The sequence below is a fragment of the Gorilla gorilla genome, chromosome 12 (genome assembly GCF_029281585.2).
Source record: "Gorilla gorilla gorilla isolate KB3781 chromosome 12, NHGRI_mGorGor1-v2.1_pri, whole genome shotgun sequence".
Taxonomy (NCBI): domain Eukaryota; kingdom Metazoa; phylum Chordata; class Mammalia; order Primates; family Hominidae; genus Gorilla; species Gorilla gorilla.
Window position 1 is genome coordinate 77,767,409 of NC_073236.2, and position 24,721 is coordinate 77,792,129.

Here is a 24,721-nt window from a genome sequence, read left to right on the forward strand (position 1 = left end):
AGGCTGTTTTCTTTAGACTAAGAAGTGTGTGTGTGGAGGGAGGCCAGTATCACAGGATCAAAGATCAAACTAATTTTGTGATCAACACTGTTACATTCACTAGGTTTATCATAATTCAGTTCAGGCTTTTGTACTGTATCCACAAGACTATAAAATGGCTCATTAAAATTCAGATATATTTCCTCTGTTATTGACTTATAATCCACTTAGGTTAATAACTCTGACAATAAAAAGGAAGTTTAGCTTATTTGGCAGTTAATCTGAGCTGGTTCCTAGAGACTACCACTCATTAACGTCTTGGGTGATAAGAGCTCTGTTTAATTAATTACACAGAGTTATCTAGAAAATTCAGAAACATGATAAATTTACAACTTATCAGCTTCAAGTTCAGAAGTCCTATTTTCTGTTTCCCTAGTAGCATAAATCATTTTTTAAAAATCCATACACGATGTTAAGAATGACCTCATATCATATGAAAAAATTAACTCGAGTGGATCAAAGACCTAAGCCTAAGAGTGAAAACTATAGAACTCTTAGTAGAAAACAGAGAGGAAAAGTTTCATGACATTGGATTTGGCAATGACTTCTTGGACAGGATACCAAAAGCACAGGCAACAAAAGTAAAAATAAACTGGACCACATCAAAATTTAAAACTTTTATGCATCAAAGGATATGATCCGGAGGGGAGTGAAAACTCAGACCAGGAGAAAATATTTGCAAATCCATATATCTAATATGTGATTGATATCCTGAATACATTTTAAAAAACTCCTACAACTCAACAACAAAAAAAACAATAAAAGTGCGTAAAATGAGTTCAGGTGTTTGGTGTAGGAAAAAAAAAAAAAAAGGCTGGGTTCAGTGGCTCACGCTTATAATCCCAGCACTTTGCAAGTCCGAGGCAGTGGCTTGCTTCAGCCCAGGAGTTCAAGACCAGCCTGGGCAACATGGCAAAACCCCGTCTCTACAAAAAATACAAAAAATTAACCAGGCATGGTAGCTTGCACCTGTAGTCCCAGCTACTCAGGTGGCTGAGGTGGGAGGAACACTGGAGCTTGGGAGGCAGAAGTTGGAGTGAGCCGAGATTGTGCCACTGCACTCCAGCTTGGGCGATAGAGCAAGACCCTGTCTCGAAAAAAAAAAAAAAAAAAAGAAAAGAAAAAAGAGAGACAAAAAAGAAAAGAAAGAAAAACAAAAAAGATTTTTGAAAATGGGCAAACCTGGCCGGGCGTCGTGGCTCACGCATGTAATCCCAGCACTTTGGGAGGCCAAGGCAGGCAGATTGCTTGAGGTCAGGCGTTCAAGACCAGCCTGGCCAAAAGTGGTGAAACCCCGTCTCTACTAAAAATACAAAAATTAGCCAGTTGTGGTGGTGTGTGCCTGTAATCCCAGCTACTCAGGATGCTGAGCAAGAGAATCACTTGAACTTGGGAGGCGGAGGTTTCAGTGAGCCAAGATTGCACCACTGCACTCTGGCCTGGGAGATGGAGCAAGACTCTTGTCTCAAAAAAACAAACAAAAAGGGCAAACCCAATAAGCACATAAAAAGATGTTCAACATCTCTAATCATTAAGGACTTCAACTCAAAACTAAATGAGATACCACTTTATATACATTAGGATGACAACTATCAAAAAAAAAAAGAAAAAAAAAAACCCAGAAACTAACAAGTGTTAGTGAGGATGTACAGAAACTGGAAACTTCATATACTGCAAAAAACCGTAAAATTGAGCAACTGCTGTAGAAAATAGTTTGTCAGTTCCTTAAAAAGTTAAAACATAGAATTACCATATGATCCAACAAGTCCACTCCTAGTATATACCCAAAAGAATTAAAAACAGAGACTAAAATAGACATTTGTATACCCATGTTCACAGCAGATTAGTCACAAGAGCCAAAAGGTGGAAACAACTCAAATATCCATCAACAGATAAATGGATAAACAAAATGTGGTATATGTACACAATGGAATATTATTCAGCCTTTAAAAGGAATGAAATCCTGATATGTACTACAACAACGATAAAAGTTGAAGACACTATGTGTAAAATAAACCAGACACAAAAGGACAAATATTGTGTGGTTCTATTTATATGAGGGACCTAGAATAGGCAAATACACAGAGAAAAAAGTAGAAAAGAGGTTACCAGGGGCTGAAGAGAGATGGAAATTGGGAGTTATTGTTTAATGTGTACTGAATTTCTGTTTGGAATTTAAAAAAGAAAGATCTGCAAATAGTGGTGATGGTTATACAACATCATGAATGGGTTGGATGCAGTGGCTCATCTGTAATCCGAGTGCTTTGGGAGGTGGAGGCAGGAGGACTGCTTGAGCCCAGGACTTGAGGCTACAGTAAGCTATGATCATGCCACTGTACTCCAGCCTGGGTGGCAAGACTGCCATCTCTTAAAAAAGAAAACCATCTGTACTTAATACCACTGGACTATACTTAACACCACTGGACTGTACACTTAAAAACTGCTGAAATGGCCGGGCGCAGTGGCTCACACCTGTAATCCCAGCACTTTGGGAGGCTGAGGGGGGTGGATCATGAGGTCAGGAGTTCAAGACCATACTGGCCAAGCCAATATGGTGACACCCCATCTCTACTAAAAATACAAAAATTAGCCTGGCGTGGTGGTGCACACCTGTAGTCCCAGCTACTCGGGGGGCTGAGACAGAAGAATCGCTTGAACCCAGGAGGTAGAGGTTGCAGTGAGCCAAGATTGCACCACTGCATTCCAGCCTGGGCAATAGAGCAAGACTCTGTCTCAAAAAAAAAAAAAAAAAAAAAAAAAGGTTAAAATGATAAAATTTTGTTATGTGTATTTTACCACAAATTTTTTTTTTAAGTACTAAGGAAGGGCTTGGGCCAGAGGCCTTCTACATTTATCTTGGCAATAGAGCAGTGGCATACATGGAATGAAGCCCAGAGCCAACCAGCCAGTACACACATACTAGACAAACACAGGCAGTTCAACACTGCTGGGCAGGATACACTGTTGCCCTGAGTTTAGGACAAGGGATTTATATCCAAAAATTGCTTCCAAGTCCTCTTAAGGCTTGGCTTCCTGGCTTCCTCTCAAGCACCCCATCTGTCTGCAAGAATAGAAACAGACAGCCTGAACAGCTGAAAGAAGTCCAACACCAGGGGCTGCGTGCTGGCAAGCTACTAGTCAGAGGCTGAGGACTTCAGCAGTGCCAAAGCCCTATTCTCACAGGGTCAATGAATCTGCAAAGACATTCATCTTTTTCTCTCCTCCTCTTTAAATCATTTTATTGGGTATAGTATACATAAGAAAGGGCACATCATAAGAAACAATGATTTTCTTTTAAAGTCTATAAAAAATTTATGTTCAGTAATCTCAAGTGCATCTCTCTGTAAGTTGAGAGTTTTAAAAATAAAATTACTTCAGCACAAACATTTTCTTAACTGCCAAATGTTAAATGATTTCTTTTATATTTTTCCCCAAGTGGAAGGGGTAATTATAGCTACCAGAAAACTCAAGTTGTATATTAGACAGTCAACACTGCAATAAGACTGTTTAACAATGACTAGAATTACCAAATTATGCTAACATAGTCTTACAAGAAAAAACAAGGTGTTACCCCCAATTCCTTACTTTCTCTCATTCTCTACATCCCTTCCAAGTCAACTCAAAGCAACTCACCCATATTCAAAACATACACTCTACCTGCTCACTTCACTTCCTTAAAATTACCTCTATTTCCATGCTGTTATCTCACCTGGACCACTGTGAGAGCCCAGTAAGTGGCCTCCTGCTTTCACTTTTTTCCCCCTACAATACTGATTTTTATTAGTTATCCCTAAGTTTGACAAACAAGTTTTGGAACATATTATAATCAAAAAAGTTTTTAAAGGAAGGGACCTGTCATAAATGAGAAACAGAGATGGAAATGTGGAATGGAGATTGTGAGAAGTCCATGTAAACTCATTTCTACTATTTTTTGGAGTGGAATATTAATATTGGCTCCATTCATTTCTGAATACCTCATCTTATTAAGAGAATGAAGGATAACAGTTTTTCTTTTTGTTGTTTTGTATTTTGTTTTTCCTTGAAATCCCATTTACCTAATTAACATCACATGGAGGTTTCAAGGAAAAAGAGAACTGCTTTTAATGTGCAGAAAAGCAATTCCAACCTTAGTGATATTTTCCCCCTGGGATCTCAGTATCCCAGTACTGAGATCCCAGAAATCCATTCTCCATAGGTGAATCAAGGCAATCCTATTAGAATATAAGTCACATCACATCTTTCCTTGTTTAAAACCCTCTAATGGCTTCCCATTACACTTAAAATTCTTAACAAGGCTAATTTCCTGCCTTGGTTGCTCCCTCTGCCTGTATTTTGTGCCCCCAGATCTTCCTGGGGCTGTCTCCTTCTTGTCATTCAAAGCTCAGCTCACCTCAGAGAAGAAATCTTCCTTCACTCAAATTAAAGTAAAGCCACTTACTTTGAGATGGAGTCTGGGCATCTTAATTTCTTTTTAAGCTCCTCAGGTGAGTCTGACATATAGCGATGCTTTGAATCACTAGCTAAGTGAATCTTCCTTTTGCTTATAATAGCTTTTCTGCCAATTTACTTCTTGCTACTTCTTACTACTTCTTACTGACAGCGGGCTGAAAAAATGGAAAATCAACATTGTGGGAGGTGGTGAGAAAGAAATGGCAATCACTAGGGACTTGTACTAAATCACTGCCAAAGGGGCCGGGTGTGGTGGCTCACTCCTGTAATCCCAGCACTTTGGGAGGCCCAGGCGGGTGGATCAACTGAGGTCGGGAGTTCAAGACCAGCCTCACCAACATGGAGAAACCCCGTCTCTACTAAAAACACAAAATTAGCTGGGCGTGGTGGTGCATGCCTGTAATCCCAGCTACTCAGGAGGCTGAGGCAAGGGAATTGCTTGAACCTGGGAGGCAGAGATTGCAGTGAGAGCCACTGCACTCCAGCCTGGGCAACAAGAGTAAGACTCCATCTCAAAAAAAAAAAAAAAAAATCACTGCCAAAGGTCACGTGTGTGTGTGTGTGTGTGTATGTGTGTGTGTTTGAGACAAGGTCTCACTCTGTCACTCAGGCTGGAGTGGAATGGCGTGATCTTGGCTCACTGCAACCTCCGCCTCCTGGGTTCAAGTGATTCTCGTTCCTCAGCCTCCCAAGTAGCTGAGATTACAGGTGCATGCCACCACACCCAGCCCCAGCTAATTTTTTTGTATTTTTTAGTAGAGACGGAGTTTCACCAGGTTGGCCAGGCTGGTCTCAAATTCCTGACCTCAAGTGATCCACCTACCTCAGCCTCCCACAGTGCCAGGATTACAGGCATGAGTCACTGCGCCCAGCCATACATCTATGCATTAAATGCAAAGATATGTTCATAAACTCTAGAGAATCCATCCTGCCTGTATCAACTCTTTTGTTGTTCTTATTTCGTGATTCTCAGCTCTGGATCACAGAGTTTACGATGTTGGAAAAATGATATGTAAATGTCACCTCTTAAGAACTGCCTTCTTCAACTTCCTGGGTAAAGATAGCCATTCCATCTTTTGAGCTTTGGTAAGGCTCTTCCATCTCTGATATAATTTCTTACACTAATTATTAACAACTTTCTTTCATTGTGAGCTCCATAAGATAATAAACTTGTCTGTATTGTTCACTGATACATCCTCAACTCCTATGTAGTGTCTGACACATAGGAGATGCTTTATAGTGAGTTATGTGATTTATCCACTCAAGAAATATTAACTGAACACCATGTGCTGGGAAGCATCCAAGACTGTGAGGATGCAGCAATTAAAAAAAAAAATCTTTGTCCTCTTAAATGCTAATCTGGAGCACTGACAAGATTAATAAGTAAAATAGCATGCTAGGTAGTAATAAGTAACAAGAAGAAAAACAACTAAAGTAACAAAAGGCAGACCAGCAGTTGTCCACAAATTGTGGATGACTGTAAAGGGACACAGTCCCCATTTAGGGGCTGAGGAACGTGTTCTGGTTCTTGGCTATACTGGTGTTTTCACAGACATGTACACCAGCCAAAATTAACCCAATTGTACACTTTAAATAAATAGTTTATTGTATTATACATTGTAAATTGTAAATATAAAACATAAAGCAGGACATGGAGAACTCTTTTAGAGAGGTAGCTGGTGAAGGCCTAATGAGAAGGTGATTTAAAAAAAACAAAAGACTTTCAGGAAGTGAAAAGGCTAGCCATATCTGGAGTAAGACAAATTGAGAAAGAGGCAAGAGCAAGTATACAGGTCCTGAAGATCCCTGGAATCTTTCAGAAATTAGCAACAAGGCAGTGGGTCTAGCTAAAGTAGACGAAGTAAGGGAGAGAACTATTAATCTGACTGACACAGAAAGCCACTGGAGTGAACTGGAAAGCCATGAATATATTTTCTGAGTTATGCATTAACAGTCATTCTGGATGCTGTGTGTTGAAAACAGACTGAAAAGCAGAAACAGAGACATTGGTTAGGAGGATGTTATAATCTAGGAGAGAGGTGATGGTGATCTAAACAAAGTAGTTGGAGGTGGTGAGAAGTGTTCAAATTTTAGATATATTTTAAAAATAGACCCAGCAAGATTTGATGGTGGAATGGATGTGGGTAGGAGAAAACAAAAAGATATGAACTGGAAGAATGGAGGTGCCACTAACTGAGATGAGAAAAAATGCAGGGGGAACAGGTTTTGGAGATATATGAGGAACTTAGTTTTGGGCATATTCAATTTTTGATACCTTTTACACATTTAAGTCAGGATCTCAAGTATGTCATAAATATGTATCTGAAATTTAGGGGAGAAATCCAGTTTGGAGATATACATTTGGGAGTCATTACCATACAGATGGTATTTAAATACAAGGAATTACATGAGATCAACTAGGAAGTGAGTTGTAAAAAGGAAGAAAAGAAGATCGAGGACAGAGTTCAAGGGTACACCAACATTTAGATGTTGTGAGGATTAGAAGGAAGCTGCAAAAGAAATTTTAAAAGAAAAAAAAAGAGCTAGAAGGCTAGCAGGAAAATCAGGCAAATGCAGTATTCTGGAAGACAAATATTTCAAAGACAAGGTAATTCAAGTATGTCAAATGTTGATTATGGATCCAGTAACTAAAATCTCAAGACTATTATTTAAAACGAGAATAAATGCAAAAACATTATATAAATTTTAAAGGAAAGACTTAGCTAAGAAAAAGAAGTACTGTATTAACAGTATAGCAGTCTAATCTACAATACATCAAAAATATTAAATATCACTTATTATAATCCTTATGTAAAACATTCCCAAAAATTTCTACTTTTCAACTGGTAAGTTATCAATAACTGAATACTTCTGATTTTAATGTTTTCAAAACTAAAAAGCATTAAACTTACATTTTTATTTCACTAGTTACTACAAGTATTTCACTAGCCATTCACTAGTATTCACAAGAATAGTCCTTTCACTATTCATTATAACTAGTAATGCTTTTAAAAGGGGTTTTTCTTAGCTTTTTTATTTTTTATTTTATTTTACTTTGTTAAAACATTCCCTTCTCCACAAAGTATGTTTACAAATAGCTAATTCAGAGTTAGTTTGAATTTCAATAATAAGTTTTAGATTTTCATAGATTTTTTTAACAAGTGTGTGAAAGCAAAAATTATAACAACTTTCTAAGGAAACAAAATTTCTTATTCTTTCTTTTTTTTTTTTTTTTTTTTTTGAGACAGTCTCACTCTGTTGCCCAGGCTGGAGTACAGTGGTGTGATCTCGCCTCACTGCAACCTCTGCCTCCCAGTAACCTCTGCCTCCCAGTTCAAGCGATTCTCCTACCTCAGCCTCCCGAGTAGCTGAGACTACAGGCATGTGCCACTATGCCTGGCAAACTTTTGTATTTTCAGTAAAGACTGGGTTTTACCAAGTTGCCCAGGCTGATCTCGAACTCCTGACCTCAGGTGATCCGCCCGCCTCAGTCACCCAAAGTGCTGGGATTACAGGCATGAGCCACCATGCCCAGTCTTATTCTTTCTTTTTTCTCTTATAAACTTTAAGCATTGCCTTCTATAAATTATACCTTTAAATTCAACTGTAAGTTGAAGACCATAACTTTAGAACACAAACTATTATGGAACACTTTTTAGAGCTACAAAAAGAGTTGACTCATTCAGAATTAAAGTTTAAGTAAATTCCATGTTCTAAATCTGATATAAAATACGAAATGGAAAATTCCTTTATCTGTTTTTTTTTTAAAGTATTCTAGACCGGGCCCGGTGGCTCACACCTATAATCCCAACACTTTGGGAGGCCGAGGTGGGCGTATCACTTGAGGTCAGGAGTTCAAGACCAGCCTGGCCAACATGGTAAAATGCTGTCTCTACTAAAAATGCAAAAATTAGCCAGGTGTGGTGGTGCATGCCTGTAATGCCAGCTACTTGGGAGACTGAGGCAGAAGAATCACTTGAGCACAGGAGGCAGAGGTTACAGTGAGCCAAGAGCATGCCACTGCACTCCTGCCTGGGCAACAGAGGGAGACTCTATAAGTAAGTAAATAAATAAATAAACAAACAAATAAATAATGTATTCTAAAATGATTTAAGTATCTTCAAGCTGTTAAATTTTATCAATCCCTACTAACAAATGATAGTTGATTATCTTATGAGAAAACTAGTTTCACTAATTCTTTGGAGGCTTTCCTTTAGTAGATTATTGAAAGTAAAAATCAACCTTAAATACAAGAATTATCAGAAACAAATTTGTATTGCTTGCATTACAGCTTATATAACCAAGCACGATATCTGTTCCCCTAGGTAGCTATTTGGAGTAAGACAACATGATCTCAAAATGGTGACTGAACATTGATAAAATAAAATGGCATTTTATTTAATCCCTATATCCTATCCTTACAAATCCCTCTATGTATTTACACACATACACAGGTATAAACAAATATATATATGTGTGTGTGTGTGTGTGTGTGTCTGTGTGTGTGTATGAAAGATTGTGGGTCTGTGTGCATGCGCACGCAACTTTGCTGCTTCCCCTATGACACAAAGCAGATAGCTGTGGTGACTATTCCTCAGGCTTGTGAAGCTACAACGGTACATGACCAAGCTCAGTATAAACTGATTTTATTTATTTACTTATTTATTTATTTAGAGACAAGGTCTCACTTTCACTCTGTCACCCAGGCTGGAGGGTAGTGGCGCAATCACAGCTCACTGCAGCCTCGACCTCCTGGGCACAAGGGATCCTCACTCTATCGAGTAGCTTGGATTACAGACATGCAGTATCACATCTGGCTAATTTTCATATTTTTTGTAGAGATGGGGTCTCGCCATGTTGATCAAGCTGGTCTCAAACACCTGGGCTCAAGTAATCTGCCTCCCTCAACCTCTCAAAGTGCTGGTATTACAGGTGTGAGCCACTGCGCCCAGACATAAACGGATTATTAATTATATGTTTTAGCAGATTCTTACTCCTTATTTACTAGCTAGAATTACAAAAGCAGATCAGTGTATAGTTATGCATAGCTTAACGATGAGGATACCTTCTGGGAAATGTGCCATTAGGTGATTCATTGTGTGAACATGATCGAGTGTACTTACACAAACCTAGATGGTGTAGCCTGCTATACACCTAGGTTATATGGTATAGCCTATTGCTTCTAGGCTATAAACCTGTACAGGGCATTACTGTACTGAATACTGTAGGCAACTGCAACACAATGATAAGTATTATATTTGTGTAACTAAACATATCTAAATATAGAAAAGTTACCTTTAAAATACAGTATTATCATCTTATGGGACAACTATCGTATATGTGATCCATCAGTGACTGAAATGTCATTATGCAGAGCATGATTGTATTTAGTTTATTTCGAAATAAATTTAGAAATTAAAAATAAATGAATACCTTCCCTCGAGATTAGAGGTTTATCTATGTTTCAGACAAAATTGCTGAGTTTTTAATATAGAACCCAACCTATTTTGATTCTGTAATGTATGGTCAGTGAATATCCCCCTCATCTAATTGCTTATAAATGACAGGAGTGAGCATATGAGTTGGTTAGAAAAAACAACTAGATCAGAAAATATAAAAATCTGTCTTCCTCTATAGGTCTGCTGAAAACTCAACCCAAAACTAGAGAAGTGCTTAAACTAAAACTTACTTGAGAAAAGGCAATAACATTAGCCATTAATAAATAAATTAAAAAACAACAAAGAAAAGAGTTTTATATTTTGGGATCTCTACATGCAGGGCATCTTAAAATCTATGTGCAAGAACAATTCAGTACTAAATGGTTCAGTACTGAGACTAAGTCTAAATGTTCCCTCACAAAATGTCCTTTTGGCCTTGAAGGACAAGAAGTCATAAAAGAAAACCCAATACATCTTTATAAAATACCCAAATTCAAGCCTAAAAAGAAGAAATAACCATAAATGAGACTCCACTGAAGGTATAAATTACCATCCCTTCTCCCCAGTTAGTGTTTAAAAAAAGAAAACACTTCTATCGTAATCTCTACTGAAGTTCCAGGAAAGGAAAACACAACAAAGGTGTTAGGTGAATAAATATAAAACATTTCTAAAGACATATGCCAGATTCCTACAGTCCTCATGGCTCAGATCTCACAGTGATTTATGGCCAAATATGACAGGATTTCAGTCTCATAAGCAAAGCACTTGATGTTCATCTTTTGGATGTAAAATATTCACCTTAAAGCTTTCTGCATGTTTTTACAATTGAATCATGTTTTATTTTTGCAAAATTTTTACTTCTGTTGGAAAAAACACTCACTACAAGCAAAGTAATTGGGTCAGTAGTTCCTACTCATTTTCTCTAGCTTTGCAGATTTCCATTAAGGTATACTGCCTTAGTTATTTATCTATTACTCTGGCTTCCTCATATCTCAAAGGATATCACAATATATACTGTGGTTTAGAAAACAAGGTTATGTATGTACTTGGCTTCCAATTTTCTTTTTTTTTTTTTTAATTATTATTATACTTTAAGTTTTAGGGTACATGTGCACAATGTGTAGGTTAGTTACATATATATACATGTGCCATGCTGGTGTGCTGCACCCATTATCTTGTCATTTAGCATTAGGTATATCTCCTAATGCTATCCCTCCCCCCTCCCCCCACCCCACAACAGTCCCCGGAGTGTGATGTTCCCCTTCCTGTGTCCATGTGTTCTCATTGTTCAATTCCCATCTATGAGTGAGAACATGCGGTGTTTGGTTTTTTGTCCTTGCAATAGTTTACTGAGAATGATGATTTCCAATTTCATCCATGTCCCTACAAAGCACATGAACTCATCATTTTTTATGGCTGCATAGTATTCCGTGGTGTATATGTGCCACATTTTCTTAATCCAGTCTATCATTGTTGGACATTTGGGTTGGTTCCAAGTCTTTGCTATTGTGAATAGTGCCGCAATAAACATACATGTGCATGTGTCTTTATAGCAGCATGATTTATAGTCCTTTGGGTATATACCCAGTAATGGGATGGCTGGGTCAAATGGTATTTCTAGTTCTAGATCCCTGAGGAATTGCCACACTGACTTCCACAATGGTTGAACTAGTTTACAATCCCACCAACGGTGTAAAAGTGTTCCTATTTCTCCACATCCTCTCCAGCACCTGTTGTTTCCTGACTTTTTAATGATTGCCATTCTAACTGGTGTGAGATGGTATCTCATTGTGGTTTTGATTTGCATTTCTCTGGATGGCCAGTGATGATGAGCATTTTTTCATGTGTCTTTTGGCGACATAAATGTCTTCTTTTGAGAAGTGTCTGTTCATATCCTTTGCCCACTTTTTGATGGGGTTGTTTTTTTCTTGTAAATTTGTTTGAGTTCATTGTAGATTCTGGATATTAGCCCTTTGGCTTCCAATTTTCAAATGTTACTTTTTAGACCAAAGAAAAGTAATACAGACAAACTGAACAGGAGAGAGAAATTTAAATAGGGAGTGAGGGAAATGAAAGAAACCCGCCTTCACTAGTTCTGAATAAATAATCTCAAGCACTCTACAAATTACATCAAGTACAAGCAATATGCCAACATATATTGAATTCTTGTTGTAAAAATATGATACCAAGTTCTATTAACACATCAAATCCAATTATTTTGGCTACCTTTAACACAGTGGTTCTCAACCCTGGATACTGAAATCATCTGGGTAGCTTTAAAGAATAACGATACCTATGTTCCATCCCCACAGATTCTTATGTAATTGGCTGGGGGTAAGGTCTGAGCATCAAAATGTTTAAAGCTCTGAATGTGATTCTTATGTGTGACCATGGTTGAGAACTACTGCTTTAAAATGATATAAACTGAAGACAGTACTTTAGTTGCCCTGGGGTACACAGATAGACATAAACACACACACCAGAGTTCAACAAAAACCTGGTCACCCTTCTTGGAAGCATCTTCTTGATATCCTAGGATCGTTAATTCTCTCACAAGCTCATCCAATGTCAGCAGTGTGAAAACAACTTTGATGTGGGTGCCTATAGGTGTTCTAAAAATTGGGTACTTGATTTAGTAGAGTATTTCATAAATAACACTAACCTAGAAGCTGGCATAAGTACTAACCAAGGATCCAGTTCTCACAGAAACATTTCCTGTAGGATGTGGGCTATTATTGTTCACTTTATTCTTTACAACTTTTCTTGACTTCATATATTTGTATTAAAAAGGATTTTATAGGCCGGGCGCGGTGGCTCAAGCCTGTAATCCCAGCGCTTTGGGAGGCCGAGGTGGGTGGATCACGAGGTCAGGAGTTCAAGACCAGCCTGGCCAAGATGGTGAAACCCCCATCTCTACTAAAAATACAAAAAATAAGCCAGGCACAGTGGCAGGCACCTGTAATCCCAGCTACTCGGGAGGCTGAGGCAGGAGAACCACTTGAACTCGGAGGGTGGAGGTTGCAGTGAGCCGAGATTGTGCCACTGCACTCCAGCCTGGGTGACAGAGTGAGACTCCGTCTCAAAAAACAAATAAAAAGGATTTTATGGGCTAAAGTGCAATATCAATCATTTTCATTGTGACTATTTCTTTACTACTTTGAAGTATGTGATGTACAATAAACTGTACATAATAAAGTGTACAATTTAATAAGTTTTGACATATGTATACAATCATTGTCACACTTTTTTTCTTTTTCTTTTTTTTTTTTTTTTTTCTGAGACACAGTCACTCTGTCATCAAGGCTAAAGTGAAGTGATCCCATCTTGGCTTGCTGCAACCTCCGCCTTCCGGGCTCAAGTGATTTTTGTGCCTCAGCCTCCTGAGTAGCTGGAACTACAGACACACACCACCACACACGGCTAATTTTTGTATTTTTAGTAGAGACAGGGTTTCACCATGTTGGCCAGGCTGGTCTCAAACTCCTGACCTCAAGTGATCTGCCTGCCTCAGCTTCCCAAAGTGCTGGGATTACAGAAGCGAGCAACCTGTAACCTAGAAACCTATGATAGTATTAACGAAATAATATCATAGCTTTCTAGGAGTCTTAAAACAGATTATGTTTTCATATTCCTGACCAAATGTTAAATATAGACAAAATGAAATAAGCACTGCTGGCAGGATGAAAACTAAATAGCCGATATAAATAGCTGGTAAAACTTAGATATCCAAGTGTACTTATTAAACTTTTCTAATCTCTTGGATGTGTGTGTGTGTGTGTGTGTGTGTGTGTGTGTGTATGTGTGTGTGTATAAAAATATCTGTCACATAACATAATGGTTAAAAGAACAGACAAGTTTTTTTTGTTTTTTTTTTTTTGAGACGGAGTCTCACTCTGTCGCCCAGGCTGGAGTGCAGTGGCACAATCTCGGCTCACTGCAAGCTCCACCTCCTGGGTTCACACCATTCTCCTGCCTCAGACTCCCCAGTAGCTGGGATTGCAGGCGCCCGCCACCACGTCCGGCTAATTTTTTTGTGTTTTTAGTAGAGACGGGTTTCACCGTGTTAGCCAGGATGGTCTCGATCTCCTGATCTCGTGATCCACCCGCCTTGGCCTCCCAAAGTGTTGAGATTACAGGCATGAGCCACCACACCCAGCCTGTTTTGTTTTGTTTTGTTTTTTTTGAGACAGAGCCTCACTGTTGCCCAGACTGGAGTGCAGTGGCACCATCTCGGCTGACAGCAACCTCTGCCTCCCATGTTCAAGTGATCCTCCTGCCTCAGCCTCCCAAGTAGCTAGGATTACAGGTGCCTGCCACCACGCCCAGCTAATTTTTGTATTTTTAGTAGAGATGGGGTTTCCCCATGTTGGCCAGGCTGGTCTTGATCTCCTGACCTCAGATGATACACCTGCCTCAGCCTCCCAAAGTGCTGGGATTACAGGCGTGAGCCACCATGCCCAGCAAGAGAACTGACTTTAGGATCAGACAAACTAGTCAACAAGTACAAGTAGCACTACTTTATAATAACTGAATAAAAGGTACTCCATATTTAAATTTTTTTTTTGCAACAGGGTCTCCCACCCAGCCTGGAGTACAGTGATGTGATCCCTGCTCACTGCAACCTCCACCTCCCAGGATGAAGCAATTCTCCTGCCTCAGCTTCCTGAGTAACTGGGATTACAGGTGCCCGCCACCATGCCCAGCAATTTGTTGTTGTTGTTGTTGTTGTTTTGTTTTGTTTTTGTATTTTTAGCAGAAGAGATGGGGCTTTACCATGTTGGCCAGGCTGGTCTTGAACTCCTGACCTCAAGTGATCCACCTGCCTTGGCCTTCCAAAGTGCTGGGATTACAGAGATGAGCCACTGCACCCGGCCAAAAATTTTTAATGAATTATCTTTTTTTTTTTTTTTTTTCTGGTGGAATCTCGCTCTTGTCACCCAGGCTGGAGTGCAGTGGCTCAATCTCGGCTCACTGCAACCTCCACCTCCCGGATTCAAGCGATTCTCCTGCCTCAGCCTCCCAAGTAGCTGGGATTATAGGCGACTGCCACCATGCCTGACTAATTTTTGTGTTTTTAGTAGAGACAAGGTTTCACCATGTTGGCCAGGCTGGTCTCAAAGTCCTGACCTCAGATGATCCACCCACCCTGGCCTCCCAAAGTGTTGGGATTACAGGTGTGAGCCACTGTGCTCAGGCTGAATTATCTTTTATTATTTAAAAAAATTTTTTTTCTTGAGACAGAGTTTCGCTCTTATTGCCCAGGCTGGAGTGCAATGGCATGATCTCGGCTCACTGCAACCTCCACCTCCCAGGTTCAAGCGATTCTCGTGCCTCAGCCTCCCAAGTAGCTAGGATTACAGGCATGTGCCACCATGCCCAGCTAATTTTGTATTTTTAGCAGAGACGGGGTTTCTGGTCTCTGTTGGTCAGGTTGGCCTCGAACTCCTGACCTCAGGTGATCCGCCCACCTCAGCCTCCCAAAGTGCTGGGATTACAGGCATGAGCTGGGATTATAGGCATGAGCCACTGTGCCAGGCCCTGAATTATCTTTTAAATTAAAATTAAAGTCAGTACAGAACTGCAAACACTGAAAAATCTAAAGAAACTATAAAAGAAAATATGTAAGAAAATCTGACAGCTCATCAAGTAAGAAATAAATTTCTATTGTACGATATAATAGAAGCACTTATTTGATTATTTATCTGAAAATAAATGTGATTAGCTAATTCATTGACCTGGGTTTTCTCTTCCTAATTACCAGTTTCTTTTTTTTTCCCCAAAGACATAAGCCAGATCATTAAAAGTCTGAGCTGGCAGTCATCTGGAACACAAAGTGAATGACTTCAAGAAAAAACATATAGACATTAAAATTATCTGCTATAATGACTGCTGTAACTGTTGGGAAAAGAAGCACTGTACATAAGATTAAACTGAGAATTATTTGTGACCTCAAGGACAGAGATAGCACATTTAGGGGTCTTTACGAACAATGTATTAATGTAAATTAAGATACACTGCCTCCTATACCTGACTGATTATTAAAGATGACTGGATGAGACTGTGTTGTTTAATCCAAATTCTTGGTCTTTATTTATCATCTCTATCATTGCCTTGGAAATTCTGAACAAATGCCAAGGATTTTGAGATCTAACCAAATGCAGTAGTGGTCAGCTTCTGAGCAATCACATTATTGGCCCATTCTGTTCTTCTGAGACAGCTGCCAGGACCCTGAGGCTAGTTTCCAGACTCTGTCCACAAGTGAGAGTATCCAAATTTTCAGATGATTCTGCCTCTGAAAAAGGATTCTAGGAAACAGTGTCTTTTCCTGTTGCTGTTATTGCATAAAATCAAGCTGAATAGACAAGCTAACATGTAGTGAAAAATACAGTTTACAAAGGAAAATTGACTTAAGTTTAACTCACCTGTCCATATTTGCCTAATTCCAGCTCTATAATGGCAACAGGTGTGTGTATTTGAGCTGAGTGCCTTGACTGAGACTTGCCATCAACTCTCCAGCTCAGGCCCCGAAGCCCGCTATTCCAGCGGCTCTGGTTCATGAGGCTCTCACGGATTTTTGTCTTGTGGCTCTTCCAGAATTTGGAAATGACAGCAGCTTGGTCAGATGTGATCCCACCTTGCTTTTTGGTTTGAGCAGTCAAGAACGCCTCCAGCTGGTTGAAATCCATGTCTGCAGACGCAATAGACTACAAAGATGACAGAAAAAGCAAAAAATTTGAATTAAGTAGGTAATTAGAAAAAGATAGCTTCTTAACTACAGATTATATTTTGAGTGACTCTTAAATCACTGAAACAGCCCAGACACAATGGCTCACGCCTGTAATCTCAGCACTTTGGGAGGCAGAGGTGAGATCACTTGAGGTTAGGAGTTAGAGACCAAACTGGCCAACATGGTGAAACCCTGTCTCTACTAAAACTACAAAAATTAGCCAGGCATGGTTGTGCGTTGTATATATGCAATAACAGCAATCTCAGTAATCTCAGCTACTCAGGAGGCTGAGGCACAAGAATCGCTTCAACCGGGAGGCAGGGACTACAGTGAGCCAAAATTGCGCCACTGCACTCCAGCCTGGGTGACAGAGAGAGACCCTGTCTCAAAAAAAAAAAAAAAAAAAAATTCACTTAAATAAATTTTAATAAAAGGTCATCAAGGGACAGTAAAGAGGCCAGGTACAGTGGCTCACACCTGTAATCCCAGCACTTTGCAAAGCTGAGGTGGGCAGATTGCTTGAGGTCAGAAATTCGAGACCAACCTGGCCAAAATGGTGAAACCCTGTTTTTCTACTAAAAATACAAAATTGGCCGGGTGTAGTTGCGCACACCTGTAGTCCCAGCTACTCGGGAGGCTGAGGCAGGAGAATCGCTTGAACCCGGGAGGCAGAGGTAGCAGTGAGCTCAGATCACACCACTATACTCCAGCCTGAGCGACAGAGCAAGACTGCACTCAAAAAAAAAAAGTGGGTGGGGGAGGGGGCAGACAGTAATGAGAATAAGCTCTTTATAACAAAAATACTCCCTTTGGAAACATCAAATATCAGAAAAGCTACTGTTAAAAATTCCATGTCACTCAATTCAGTATCAATAACTAGAATATAATTTTTAAATATCCAGTTCTATGGCGGGGAGATAAAATGAAATTTTTTTTGAAGTAATAAAACAAGCCAGGTGTGGTGGTGTGTGCCTGTAGTCCCAGCTACTTGGGAAGCTGAGGCAGGAGGACAGCTGGAGCCCAGGAGTTCGAGTCCAGCCTGGGCAACACAGCAAGACCCTGTCTCTAAAATAATAATAATAACAATAAAACAAAAGAATAAAATTAATTGGTTGTTTGATAAAATCTTACATAATTTCACAATGCCTTATAGCCAGGCTTGGTTTGATATACTTCAACTGTATAATGCCTTATCCATATGATGCACTAAGTAAATTATTGTTAAGTGAATGTATTATCTTAGCTTTGAAGCCCATCTTCAGCCAAACAGCTCATTCACAATAATACTACTGTGAAATTATATACTACTTTATACTTTCCCATAAATTTTCAAAAGTTAATTGCCATTGAATCTGGGTTCTCTATTCCAGCATCCAAGAAGACACAGTAACTAAATATAAGCTCAAGCATAGTAACATGCCTTAAATTTGCACAGTAATCTTTAGCATACCATAGCATTTTCACATCTACAGGCATACTTCATTTTATTGTGCATCACTTTATTGCACTTCACTTTATTATAATTCACAGATACTGCATTTTTTACAAATTGAAGGTCTGTGGCAACCCTATATTAAGCAAGTCTATTGGTGCCATTTTTCAAATAGCATATGCTCACCTTGTGTCTCTGTCACATTTTGAAAATTCTCATATTTCAAACTTTTTCACTATTATTTATATCTGTTATGGTGATCTGTGATCAGAGATCTTCAATGTTACTAGTGGAATTCTTTCAGGGCGCCATGAACCATGCCCATAGAAGACAGATAAACTAACTAATTGATAAATGTCTTGTGTTCTGACTGCTCCAACCACTGGCCATTCCTTCTCTTTCCCTCTCTGCAGGCCTCCCTATGACCTGAGACACACAATATTGAAATTAGGCCAACTAATAACCCTACAATGGCCTCTAAGTATTCAAGTGAAAAAGTCACACATATCTGATTTTAAATCAAAAGCTAGAAATGTTTAAGCTTAGAGAGGAAGCCAAGATAGGCTGAAAGCTAGGCCTCCTGTGCCAGACAGCTAGCCAAGTTGTGAACGCCAAGGAGAAGTTCTTCAAAGAAATTAAAAGTGCTACTCCAGTGCACACACAAATGACAAGAAAGCAAAACACAGCCGGGCGCAGTGGTTCACACCTGTAATCCCAGCACTTTGGGAGGCCGAATCGGGCAGATCACTTGAGGTCAGGAGTTCGAGACCAGCCTGGACAACATGGTGAAACCCTGTCTCTACTAAAAATACAAAAATTAGCTGGGCGTAGTGGCGCACGCCTGTAATCCCAGCTACTCAGGAGGCTGAGGCAGGAGAAATGCATGAATCCAGGAGGCAGAGGTTGCAGTGAGCCAAGATAGTACGACTGCACTTCCAGCCTCAGCCTGGAGGACAGAGTGAGACTCTCTCTCAAAAAAAAAAGAAAGCACAACAGCCTTATTGCTTATATGGAGAAGGTTTTGGTGGTCTGGACAAAAGATCAAACCAGCCACCACATTCCCATAAGCCAAAACCTAATCGAGGGCAAGGCCCTAACTTTCTTTAATTATATGTAGGTTGAGAGAGGTGAGAAAGTTTACAGAAGAAAATTTTGAGGCAAGGCTGGTTCATGAGGTTTAAAGAAAGAAGTTGTCTCCATTAACACAAAAGCACAAGATGAAGCAGCAAGTGCTGATGTAGGAGCTGCAGCGAGTTATCCAGAAAATCTAGCTATCTGATGAAGGTGGTTACACTAAACAAAAGGTTTTCAATATAGATGAAATAGCCATGTATTGGAAAAAGATACCATCTAGGACTTTATTTTTTGTTTGTGAGTTCTCATAAAATAGGACTTTCACAGCTAGAGAGAAGTCAATGCCTAGCTTCAAAGGACAGGCTGACTCTCTTGTTAGGGGCTAATGCAGCTGGTGACTTGAAGTTGAAGCCAATGCTCATTTACCATTCAGAAAACTCTAGGGCCCTTAAGAATGATGTTAAATCTACTCTGCCTGTGCTCTATAAATGGAACAACAAAGCCTAAACAGCATATCTGTTTACAGCATGGCCTGCTGAATTTAAAACACTCAGCTGAATTTAAAATATTCACAGTGCGTTTAATATTTTACGGAAAACTACTGCTCAGAAAAAAGATTCCTTTCAGAATATTACTACTCACTAACAATGCACGTAGTCACTCAAGAGCTCTGATGGAGACGTACAAGGAGATGTTATTTTCATGACTGCTAACACAGCATTCATTCTGCAGTCCATGGATCAAGAAGTAATTTTGACCGTCAAGTCTTTTTTTTTTTTAAGAAATACATTTTGTGACCAGGCATAGTGGCTCAAGCCTACAATCTCAGCACTTGGGAGGCCAAGGTGGGCAGATTGCTTGAGCCTGGGAGTTCAAGACCATTCTGGGCAACATGGCAAGACCACGTTTTTACAAAAAATACAAAAAAATTAGCCAAGCGGGGTAGTACGCATCTGTGGTCCCAGCTACTTAGGAGGCTGAGGTGGGAGGATCACTGTGAACACAGGGGGTCAAGGCTGCATAAGCCAAGATGGCACCATTGCACTCCTGCCTGGGTGACACAGCAAGACCCTGTCTAAAAAGAAAAAGAAAAAAAAAAGAAAGAAATACATTTTGTAAGGCTATAGCTGCCATAGACAGTGATTACTCTAATGGACCCAGGCAGAATAAACTGAAAACCTTCAGGAAAGGATTCACCATTCTAAGTGCCATTAAGAACATTCACGATTCACAGAAGAATGTCAAAATATCCACATTAAAGGGAGTTTGGAAGAAGTTGATTCCATCCCTCATGGATGACTTCGAGGAGTCCAAGACTTCAGTGGAGGAAGTAACTGCATATGTGGTGAAAACAGCAAGAGAACAAGAATTAGAAGTGAAATCTGAAGATGTGATTGAATTGCTGCAATCTTATGATCAAACTTGAATGGATAAGAAGTTACTCCTTATGGAGGAGTAAACAAAGTGGTTTCTTGGTATCTAGTCCTAGTAAAGATGTTGTGAACGTTGTTGAAGTGACAACAAAGGAATTAGAACATTACAGAAACTTAGTTGATAAAGCAGCAGCAGGGTTGGAGAGAACTGACTCCAAATTGGAAAGAGGTTCTACTGTGGGTAAAATGCTATCAAACAGCATCACATGCTACAGAGAAATCTTTCATGAAAGGGAGAGTCCACGGATGCAACAATCTCATTGTTGTGTTATTTAAGAAATTGCCACAGCCACCCCAACTTTCAGCAATCACCACTCTGATCAGTAAGCAGCCACTGACATCAAGGCAATTCAAATCCCACTTCTGACACACACACACACACACACACACACACACACACACACGCACACATATTTAGAAAACAAAAACAAGACATCAAGGCAAGACCCTCCACCAGCAAAAAGAATATGACTAGATGAAGGCTCAGGTAATCATTAGCATTTTTTAGCAATAAAGTTTTTAGTTTTTTTGGGAGATGGGGTCTCTGTTACTCAGGCTGGAGTGCAGGAGCACAACCACAGCTCACTGCAGCCTCAAACTCCTGGGCTCAAGTAATCCTCTCACTTCAGCCTCTTGAATAGTAATAAAGTATCCCTTAATTAAAGTATGTATACTGCTTTTAAAGACACAGTGTTCTTACACACTTAATATAGTGTAGTATGATATGGTATGGTATAGTATAAACACAACTTTAATGCACTAGGAAACAAAAAAAATTCATGTGACTTGCTTAATTGCATTATTCACTTTATTGTGGCCACCTGGAACCAAACCCAAGGTATTTCTGAGGTATGTCCGTATTACTGCACTTGACCCTCATAATCAATTTTCAAAGGCAATGAGGTAGATGATAGTATTATAGTGCTCTTCACTCTCAACTTACAGAAAAGGAAACTGAAGCTTCAAGCAGTCAACTGATTTTTCTGAAAGTACCATGAGGTAAGTGCAGGGCCAAAGCCTCAGCAGTTAAGCCAGGTTTCCCTCTGATTAGTTGTCACAAGTGACTACACAGAGAAGTAGACTCGGTATCACTACCACTGAAAAAAATGTAAACTGGTACATTCTGTCAACAATGATACAGAGATGCCAGTCCCTAACGAGTAGCTACAATGCTTCAGTTGCTGGCCTTCAGAGATCCTGAGACATCAAACAATGATTTGAAGAGTATTACCACAAATTTTTTACTTAAGGTTTAGATGATTGAGTGAAGAATATGTAAGTGTTCTCAGAACTTAGAGGGCCAACTAGCTCAGTTTAAAAGTGAACAGAAAAACTGAGAGATAAGATTGAGAAGGCAGTCTGGAGCCAGACTAAAGTACATCAAGTTTAGACATTGTTATATATACGTAATGAGGGGCCACTAAAGGCTAGGTAACTGGGAAATCATGATGCAACGTGTGGTTTAGAACGCTGAATCTGGCCAGTGTGGTGTCACACGCCTGCAGTCCCAGCTACTCCAGAGGCTGAGGCAGGAGTATTGTTCAAGCCCTGGAGGTTGACAATGACCAGCCTGGAAAACACAGCAAAACCCTGTCTCTCTTTTAAAAATGTTTTTAATTAAAAAAAAAATTTTTTAAGCTGAATCTGATAACAGTAAGTAGTTGGACTGAAGTGAAAAATTTTCAGAGGGCTAGGGCAATGGAGCCTAGGAGAGGACAGCAGCAGTTAATAACTTAGTCCCCAGGGTAAGCTTCCCCTTGCCTCTTCCTTGCTATGCCCCTATCTGCTAGTGGCCATGGGGACTGGCATAAGCTCCAAACCAGACAGATCACAATATCCTCCTTTCTCTGGGTGCACTGACTGGTCCCAATTTAGGGCAGGAGAAATGGTCTTGTCTTTTTGGGTCATAGTATAAGAAGGACATGAGGCTGGGGTTACAGACAGCATTTTCTTGGACCTTTTGGCAAAAGCATGTCTGCAAGAAAATAGAATGAAGTGAGAGTGGATTTTAATGGGGTGATATCCCTGTTTTATAGTTCCCAAGACCCCAGTTCCTGCAGGCCTTCCTGCAATTCTATAATGCTATCTCAGCATCCTTCCTACAGACAACCCAAAATTCCATCAACTATTCAATTTAAGCTGTATTCCTATCATTTGGAACCAAGAGTCTTGACTAAAAGAGGGTGGTGGCAGTGGGAACAGAAGAATGTAAAGGTAACAACACCAGGTAGAACAGAGGCAGAGCAAGTGAGACTGGAGCTGAAAGAAAAACAAGCTGTCTTTCATTTCTTCATTAATATAAAAAATTATATGGTAAATATTACAACTTTCTGGTACATTAAAGATATTTCACATTACAATTCAATAAACATTTACTGAATATCTGCCTATTTACCAGATAGCAGGACCCCACACCTCTGGCTATGCCAATCAATACAAATACAGGCTGGGCGTGGTGGCTCACACCTGTAATCCAGCACTTTGGGAGGCTGAGGTGGGCAGGTCATCTGAGGTCAGGAGTTCACGATCAGACTGACCAACATGGAGAAATCCCATCTCCACTAACAATACAAAAATTAGCCGGGGGTGGTGGCAGGTGCCTGTAATCCCACCTACTCGAGAGGCCGATGCAGGAGAATCGCTTGAACCCGGGAGGCGGAGGTTGCAGTGAGCCGAGATTGCGCCACTGCACTTCAGCCTGGGTGACACAGCGAGATTCCGCCAAGGAAGAAAGAAAGAAGGAAAGAAGGAAGGAAGGAAGGAAGGAAGGAAGGAAGGAAGGAATTATTTTGTATAATATACTATAATTAAGTCAAATTATTTCCACTGACACCTTGCTTCACAATATTATGTCACAACTCAGGTAATTTGTATCATTCTTCTTCTCAAATAATATCAAGAGATATCCATTCTGATATAATTTCATCTGTGACAAAAGTTATTTTGGTTGGGTTCCAGTCAATAATATCTTGAACTAGGGTCAATTCATCCAAATTTAGAACAATAAAAAATTAAATGAGAAATTGATTTTGGTTTAGGTTCAAAGTCATCAATTTTCACTTAAGAAATATTTGAATAGCCACCATAAAACAGATACTGTTCACAGCACACCACTTCCATCTACTGGCAGCCTAGGCTGACAGCCTGGTACTCATCCTTTATTCTTCTCTCTCTTCCACATCTTGAATCAGTGGTTTTCAACACTGGCTGCACATTAGAATCCTGAAGTACAATTTTAAAATATCAGCGCCCAGCTATTATCCCAGAAATTCTGATTTCCAGGAATTATGCAGTAAAGCCTAGGCATTGGTATTGTTAAAAAGCTTCCAAAGTGATTCTGGCAGGCAAAAAAATGTTAAAAACAAATGCCTCTGGCAGTAAAATGAGTTCGAAAAGAAAAAGAAAAACAAATGCCTGTAACTTTCAGTTGTCAAGTTCTACTGATTGTTACATCTGAAATAATTCTCTAATAATATGTCCCCTCTGATCTGTCCCTACTAGCTGGTAGAAGCCCTCACTATCTTGAACCTAAACTAAGTGTGGACTCCCTCAAGTCTATCTTCTATACCACTATCAAAGTGATCTATCTATAATATAAATATAGGATGCTGGCACTTGCTTGTTTAAAGTTATCCCATGGCTGGCTATTACTTGCTTCAGTGGTGGTCAGGCAGGATGGTGTGAAGCACTCTCCTATGAGGTATAAGGTAAGTTGTACATAATATAGTTAGCAGTAGTAGTAGTACAAGTATTAATGTTTGTAAAAATTTTTATAAGTATAAATCAGAGGGTTTTCAAAGTATCCTTATATTAAACAATTACCTCCCTCATTTTAATTGTTTACTTGAATGGAAGAAAAAAAGAAAATTAAAAACACAGGAACTCTGCATAGAACTATATTATGCATGTATTACTATCTGTTAAATGTGTCGCAGAGGAATAAAAATTTGAAAACTGATAAACCAAAACAGTGGTTCTCAACCAGGTAGTATTGCCCTCCCAAAGGCACCTGAGAAATGGTGGAGGCTACATTTGGTTTCACAGTGATTGGAGGGAGTGCTGTTCGCATTAAGTGAGCATGAGCTAGGGATGCTCGGCATCCTTCAATACCCAAGAAACGGAAGTTGGC

General features: G+C 39.6%; 1 protein-coding gene across 3 annotated transcripts in view; it reads right to left on the reverse strand.

Annotated features, from left to right (window-relative positions):
• Window positions 1–24,721, reverse strand: part of COMMD1 (copper metabolism domain containing 1) — a 245,162-nt gene that overhangs the window by 118,979 nt on the left and 101,462 nt on the right. For all 3 annotated transcript variants that reach the window (XM_031008148.2, XM_004029294.5, XM_063696169.1), the window contains exon 2: window positions 16,349–16,630. In XM_031008148.2, coding sequence (XP_030864008.1) covers window positions 16,349–16,612 — 264 coding nt within the window. In that variant the 5' untranslated portion in view covers window positions 16,613–16,630. The remainder of the gene's footprint in view (window positions 1–16,348; window positions 16,631–24,721) is intronic.